Source organism: Sceloporus undulatus, chromosome 2 (genome assembly GCF_019175285.1).
Source record: "Sceloporus undulatus isolate JIND9_A2432 ecotype Alabama chromosome 2, SceUnd_v1.1, whole genome shotgun sequence".
In the NCBI taxonomy this organism is placed as follows: domain Eukaryota; kingdom Metazoa; phylum Chordata; class Lepidosauria; order Squamata; family Phrynosomatidae; genus Sceloporus; species Sceloporus undulatus.
The window spans coordinates 91,188,497-91,196,169 of NC_056523.1; the positions used below are offsets into that span (position 1 = coordinate 91,188,497).

Genomic DNA, 7,673 nt, shown 5'->3' on the forward strand with positions numbered 1-7,673 from the left:
GGGATATTCTTGGCAAATTTCTTCAGAGGGTTTTTTCTATCGCCATCCTCTGAGGCTGAGAGAGTGTGACTTGCCCAAGATCACCCAGTTGGTTTCCACAGCAGAGCTGGAATTCAAACCCTGGTCTCCAGAGACATAGTCCAGTGCTCAAGCTACTACACCAACTGGCTCTCTCTCATAGCTATACATCAGCTTTTAAAAGATTTACTCATGGCAGACACATCTGGTCAAAACAGAGAACTTTCTCTTCTTTCTGCCAAAAATGACAGGACCAAAAGAAAAAAAAGAAAAAGACTAAAAAACAAACGCTTCTCTCTTTTAGCTTTGGTGAAGCAGTTGGTAATATCCCGTTGAAGAGAAAACTCACAAAAATTCCTCACTGGCTCTGTTAGCATGTGCATGGAAAAGGATTTTTCCAATGGAAATTTGCACCTAGAATGATGGATCCACAACAGGTAAGAGATTGGTGCCAGCTGCTGTTCATAAATAAAACCACCCAGAAACATTGGAGCAATTTTGGAAGCACTTACAGGAAAGGCAACTGTGCTGTGCAATGGTGAAGGCACAATGACTGGACCGGAAGGCCCATGTCATGACACAAAGCTGTACGAATTCTACAGTGCTGCCTGAAAATCTTGTCTCTGCTGAATTAATGCTGATTGGATTCCACAACTATTATTTACTAAGCTAAGGAACAAATATGTATAGCCTCAACACAGAGCAGTTCAACTTCCTTCCAATGTAAAAGTATATCTCTAAAATATCTCCCAAGAAATATTTAGTGACAATTTTGCTTGACTGAATATAAATATTGTGGGCCCTCAGTATCTGCTGGTTTCAAGACTACTAAAATCTGTGGATGCTCAAGTTCCATTAAAAACAATGGCACAATAAAAGAGTGTTCTTTAAATAAAAGGGCAAGATCGAGCTTTGCTTATTGGAATTTGTGTTTTTTAAAATATATTTTCAAGCCGTGGATAGTTAAATCCATTGATAAAAAATCAGTGGTTACAGAGGGCTGACTGTAAATCTTGCTATGCAGAGAAAGGCAGGCCAGATATGCTGCTCTCTCAGCACCATCTATGCAGTGAATGGAAAAAATGCAGACTCCTGCCTGCCAACCAGTGATGCCATTTCCAGGGACCAATGAGATTACTTGAAAGGTAGACCTGAGAGAATGTAGCCCCCTTGGAGACCTGTAGGGTCCAGGCGTGGGAGGAGGTTTGAAGGGTATTTCCAAATCTTGAAGTCTGGTCACTTTCACTTCCCTCTTCTGTGGTTCAAGAAGCTTCTGAAGAAGAGTTTAGAGTCAGAGATCCCCTTGGAAAAAGCCTTTCCAGTCAGCTTCCAACCACAGCAGCAGAAGTCAGCTCCTGAGAAGACCAGCACCATGGAGGATGACCAGAACAACCTTCTCCCTAACCCACCAGCTGATGTGGTGGGACAGCCAGCAAGGTATTTATATTTTTTGCTGGGCTTTCTCCTCTCTTTATTTCACATGTTCACTTCCTGGCTAAGGTGGGGGAGTGGGTAGAGCTCAATGAATATTTTTCTCTGTGCCACATGTGAAGAAGGCACATGAGGCTGGAGATCTTGTAGCTTCATGGTGTGCTTTTTATGCAATTTCCAGCCTAAAGCCTAAAGTTATCTTTTGAGACTACGGCACTCAGAATCCCCAGCCAGCAAATTCTAGTACAAAAGGCTAACTTTTCTGACTGCTATTTGCACCTGACTGGTGTGGCAGGTTGTGTGCACAGATGTCCTCCTTTTCCAGGATCTGTCCTACATTTCAACCTTCTGTCCAGCAGGAATTCAAAGATGTCCTCAATTTTAAGCATGGATTCATATTTTTATGAGTACTGTTAGCTTTTATTTTGTCACGTCTTCCATTTTTCTTGAATGTTCTGCATTTTGTGGTGCCTTATCCTTTGATGTTATTATATTTATGTATTTTAATGTTTTGTATTGTTTTTAAATTGTATTGTTTTCTACTTGTTCACCACCTTGCAGCCTTACATTGGGAGAAAGTTAGGATATAAGAAAATAATAATAATAATGACATCTGATCACCCTGCACACAAAGAGAGAGGGGACCAGGTTTAAATTAAGCCTTGCCTAGAAGCAGCCTTCTTTGGGACACAGGCCCTAATTTCTCAGCACAAAAGAAGGCTTCCTTTGGGATATTTGGCTTCTGAGAGACAGGACCATGTTAGTCTGGAATATCGGTTTGCAAAGGGATCTTGCAGCACCTTTGGGACTAACTGTGCGAAAGAAATCATAGCATGAACTTTCATAGTAGACCTAGTCTCCAAAAGCTTATGATACAACTTTCGCCCAGTTAGTCTCAAAGGTGCTACCAGATCCCTTTGCATAGTGGAAAATAAGTGTATGCCTGTGTGCTTCTTTCCCCTTAACCCTTTAATGCTCTAATAGCAAATTTCTATCTGATCTGGAGGGTGTAAATGTGCAATTATTCCACAGAATTTTCTAAACCCAGCTGGGGAAAAGACATAGCAAGACATAAGACATAAGGAGGCATCATAGAAGAAGAGCAATTTGAACCAGAGTTCCCACACTTTTTAGCCTCTGTGCTGCATTATTACTCAGTGTGCAACAGTTTTTCATTTTCTTATGCTATTAGGTTCTTTACCTTCTTGGCTTTAAATGACAAATAATAATTTTTTTTTAGCAACAGTGACCATTTGGGGGAATTTCAGAGCTGCGGTGCTGGCAACTGGCAACAGATGCTAAACCTCACAGCCAAATCCAATCAGATTGTAGAAGAGTGAATACACCCGATGTTACTAGGAAGAAGGTTGTTCAAAAACTTCACAGCTGCACTTCAACATTATTTACAGACCTCTTGGCTTGTGTCTAAGAAATATTTTGTTGTTGTTGTTGTTGTTGTGTGCCTTCAAGTCATTTCCAATTTGTGGCAACCCTAAGGCAAACCTATTACATGGTTTTCTTGGCAAGATTTGTTCAGAGGTGGTTTGCCTTTGCCTTTCTCTGGGGCTGAGAGAGTGTGACTTGCCCAAGGGGGCCCAGTGGGTTTTCACAGCTAAGTGCGAATTGAAACCCTGGTCCCCAGAGTCATAGCCCAATGTGCAAACCACCGAACAACGCTGGCCGAATTCTACTGGAGAGTTCTTTTGAAGCAACAAGCATTCTGATATGCTTATGAATCAGATCCAGAACACTTTAAGACAAATAGCTCCAGCATGCACGTTTTCATCTTGAATTAAGATGAGGGTGGTGGCTGATTGTTTCAGCATAAATAGTAGGAGTTCATTGTTCAGTGGAATGGAGGGGAAAAAACCTCATTTTGACATAATCCAAAAGTGCCCTGAAAAATCAGGTAGTGATTTTGAAAACGTTAATTACCTTTAATACCATTACTTGAGGGGGGGAACCTATGAGTGACAAACACTAGACTTGTTTCTAAGATGTGCCTCTGATTTGTTTGATGTATTTTTAGCTGTCTTTCAGGGCTATGCCTTCACAAAGCAGCCCCTGCTCAAGATTACAGTCAGATTCAACTGCTATAGGAGTTGTAATTGAGAGCATGCAGAATACTTTTCACAACTTCTTGGAACGCAAGGGTCAAGAGTGAATTAAAATGGTAGCAGCTTTAAGAAGCGCTCCGATCTTAAGGCTTATGTGGAAGAGGCAGACTGTGTATGTGGTTTTGAAGAAGTTACATTCTGTACACACAAACACACACACACACACACACACACACACACACACGTAGTATGTTCTTGAATTTAGGACATTCTTGGGATTTCTGTTGGTTCCATTGTGATTCCTTCCCTGCCTGTTTTATTTCTCCTGCTCTGCCAGCCAGATGTAAATTCTCTTCCTTAAACGTAGTCAGGAGAATCACATCAGAAATGGAGAAAAATAATAAATTTTCGGAAGAGAAGAAAGAGAATAGTGGTGTGGTTTTGCTTTCATAGAATAAAAAGAGGCAAACTGCGACAAAATTAAAAGTGGATTTCATCCCCCCCCCCCCCAAATATCTGACCAGCAGTTCATGGGACATGACAAAATCAAATGTGTGCCATTCTGAGAATGAGAGGTTGGAATTTACTACGAATTATCAATCTGGAATGGAGGAGGAACAATCCATGCTGCCCCACCCACCCGAAAGAAAGAAAGAAAGAACTAGTGTTTGGTAGGTTTAGGTTCAGCAAACATGTTGCAGTTACTTAGGTCAGGGCTAGATAATTAAACTGGCAGGGAAGGGAAGGTGTTCCAAAAGAACCAAAAGAAAAAATAACTTAGGTCTAAAACAGACTGCAGAAATAATTCAGTTTGAGACTGCCTGGTTCAATGCTAGGGAATTCTGAGATTTGTAGTTTTGTGAGACATTAAGCCTTCTCTGTCAGAGAACTCTGGTGCCACAATAAACTACAATTCCTTGGATACCCTAGCACTGAGCCAGGGCAGTTAAAGCGGCCTGAAACTGGATTATTTCCGTGGTGTGTTTTGGACCTAAGCCTCCTGCCTTGTTTGGCATGTGAGGGTTATCCCATGAGTGGATGGATTGCTCCACTTGTCATCCAAGAAATGATTGCTCAAGTAGGTTCCAACCTCTTATTTGCTTCCGAAGGAATGCTCTCTTAATGAGCAGATCTATACAGATCTAACTGAATAAAGTGAATAAAAATCCTACAATAGATGAGCTAAGATCCTTTTAGGCAACAGACAACCTAATAACCAGGAACAACCCTTGAAAAAATAACAGACTGGCAGAGAAGCACCTTGCCTCTCAGCTTTCACTATCTGTTATACCTATCTATCTGTAGCCTCAAAGTAAAGCTTTGGTCTCCTACCTTTTTCTTAATCTAGAAGGAAGGACATGTGATAAGAAGCTGAGAGGGAAAAGTTAAAGATAGGTGATAAAAACTTCATTTAGTGAATTGGTACCCAGACTATCCATATTTGCTTTTCCAAAGTGATCCACTCTATAGATGCTATTTACTAGGTTATGTTTTTATTAATGGGAGATATAGAAGTGCTGTGTGGTGATTTTCACTGAGAAAATGGTATGAATTGGCACTATTCAAATGCTTTCCTATGGCATGGTTTCTGTCTGCATTGCAACCATACCCACTGCATTGCTTCTTCTGGTTGGTTATTTGCAAAAATGAAAAAGGGTTTTTAGAAGAAGGTACATTGCAAAAATACAGGTGCAAGTGTTGGTTCTTCTGCTATAAGAAAAACAAGCCAGCGGATACGTTTTGCCTCAGTAGGAAGAGCCAAAACAGAACAGTTTTTCTCTCCTACTTTCAAGTTCAGTCTACCTAGCAACAAATGATGTCACAGGAAAACTAGATCATGGCTGGTGGCCAGACCCCAGCCATTTCCTCAAGCTGCTTTTCATTGAAGATGTTAAGTCTGAGGAGACATTTTAGTACAGATGAGGTATATATGAATTAGTAAAAACAAAAGAGAACAAGGGAAAGAATCTAGGCAATCAAATGTGGACTTCTTCCATTCTAAGCTATATCTTGTTCAGCAATTACTTTTACCACAGTGTATACTTCTTTTCTTTTTTTGGTTAAGATGTATTTAATAATAATGTTCATTTGCATACAGGTACCAATGTATGCCACACATACACATACACACACACACTCTCTCTCTCTTTTGGAGGGGAAGAATATCTAAATCAAGAAAGTTGTGTGTGTTTTGCTACCCATCCACCCATCATGTGACCTTGATCCACTTGCTTTCTTCCTCAGTGCCCATAATTAGTCATTGAAATCACAGGAAATCTGATTGTAGATTTTGTGCCATCTTACCAAGTGAGGAGGATGACACATTGGGAGATATGCCACACCTGAGTGTGTCCAGAGTGGATACCTGTGTTAATTTGTGTTAATTTGAGAAAGCAAAAATTATAGAAGAGTCTTCTCACACTTGAAAAATGGAGAGGTTTTGTTTGGCCTAAACTCTCATAGACTGCAAATGCACGGACTCCAAACATCAAATGCAAATGGGCTGCAGTCCACAAAAGCCAACTTTAAAAAACTTAATCATTAGGCTGCTGCAAGCAGCAGCTGCAGAGGCCATTATCTCCCATTATAAATCTGCCCCCCCCCCTTGAAAAATTTCCTTCATTCTCTACATTTCTAGCATTGCCATAGGTTAAAATTTCAGTCATACATTTAGAAACAGAGTTTAGGCATCCAAAGAAAAGGCGCAGGCTATGTGAACATGGGAACATGAATACAGCAAATAATAGAGTTCTAGGTGTGAATGTATTTGACTGTCTCCTTCTCTGCAGTACTAGAAATTGGGGGACTGAAGGAAACTTCCATTTGGGTGGCACAGAATTCTGGTTTCAGGGAGCAGTGCTTTTGCTTTGCCCCTCCCAATAGCTACACCCCTGCCAAGATCTTTCTCCTGTTTTTGTAGAGATGATGTTTCTGGCACATTATTTTGATTCCCTTCTACATCAGTACACTCTCATCTACCCAGACCATTAAATGAGCACCAACATACTTCTTTTCTCTCTTGCAGGAGCTCTTGCAGCCGTAGAACCATCTACACGACCTTATCCATCCTGGTAGCCCTGCTTATTGCTGGCCAGGCACTCACTGTCTTCTTTGTGTATCATCACAATGAACGGATTACTAAACTGGCCAAGGACACTGCGGAACTGAAGCTAGGATCGCTGACTCAAAAACTTTCTCAGAGTTAGTGGCTGCTCGCTCCTTTTGACTTCCTTTATACCACAACTGTATGTTAAACTGTATGTGACAGTAGTAACCATAGCCATGTTGCTTAGGGTTCCCAGATCTCAGAATCTGGCTGTGAAATGCAGGGCCTAGACCTCTTCCACTTCTCAACCAGGAGGGAGGAGTCTCAGTGCAAGAGTGCTGTTTTGCAAAGTGTATATGTATTTGATGTTTTTAACTGAATGCCATACTCTGTACAACTATGTTTAGTGCTTAAAATGGCAACACCAGGGCTACCCCTTGTGACGTTACACGACTTGTACCATCACTTGGACCTTAAAAAAAAAGACATCAGCATTTCAGGAGAGTTTTGAAAGGGAATTTGTGAGGGGACCAAGCATGTAATGAGGATGAGAGTATGTGTCTCCTACTCAGATGTCTCAAATTCCATTGTTCACATACACATGCCCAGAGTTTGGTAAATAATAATAATTTGGTCTACAACTTCCAGACTCTGCTCCTTGCCAGCTGAGGACTCTAAGAAATGTTTCTGTTGTTGTTAACTGAACTAGAAAAGATCCTAAAATGTAAAGATATATAACTGAGTACAAAAGTTAAAATCATAGAAGCCACTGTATTCCCTATTACCATGTATAGATGCATGAGCTGGGAAACGTAGTGTTAAGCAATGCAGCCAAAAATTTTAAAGTTAAAAAAAAATCACATATCTTTTTGAGTTTGTCCTTATCTGTTTTAAGGGCATGTCCTTGGAGGAAACTGTTGTTTTATGGGATTTAAAAAAAATGCACTGCAAGTTTTAGACTAATTTCTCTTTCTATAGACTCCAAGCCAGCTAACAGGATGAAGATGTCAATGGTCAACATGATGCCACTTGTCATGAGGGATGATGAGGTAAGCTTAGCAAGAGGAAACAGTCAGAAAGGAAGGATCCAAGATTGAATACTATTTTGTGTTCTTGCTTTT

General features: G+C 40.6%; 1 protein-coding gene across 1 annotated transcript in view; it reads left to right on the plus strand.

Annotated features, from left to right (window-relative positions):
• Positions 1-425: 425 nt before the first annotated feature.
• The window catches only part of CD74 (CD74 molecule), a 19,535-nt gene continuing 12,287 nt past the window's right edge, over positions 426-7,673 (plus strand). The window contains exons 1-4 of the mRNA XM_042448905.1: positions 426-455; positions 1,286-1,455; positions 6,532-6,707; positions 7,531-7,601. Of these exons, the coding sequence (XP_042304839.1) occupies positions 438-455; positions 1,286-1,455; positions 6,532-6,707; positions 7,531-7,601 (435 nt within the window). The 5' untranslated portion in view covers positions 426-437. The remainder of the gene's footprint in view (positions 456-1,285; positions 1,456-6,531; positions 6,708-7,530; positions 7,602-7,673) is intronic.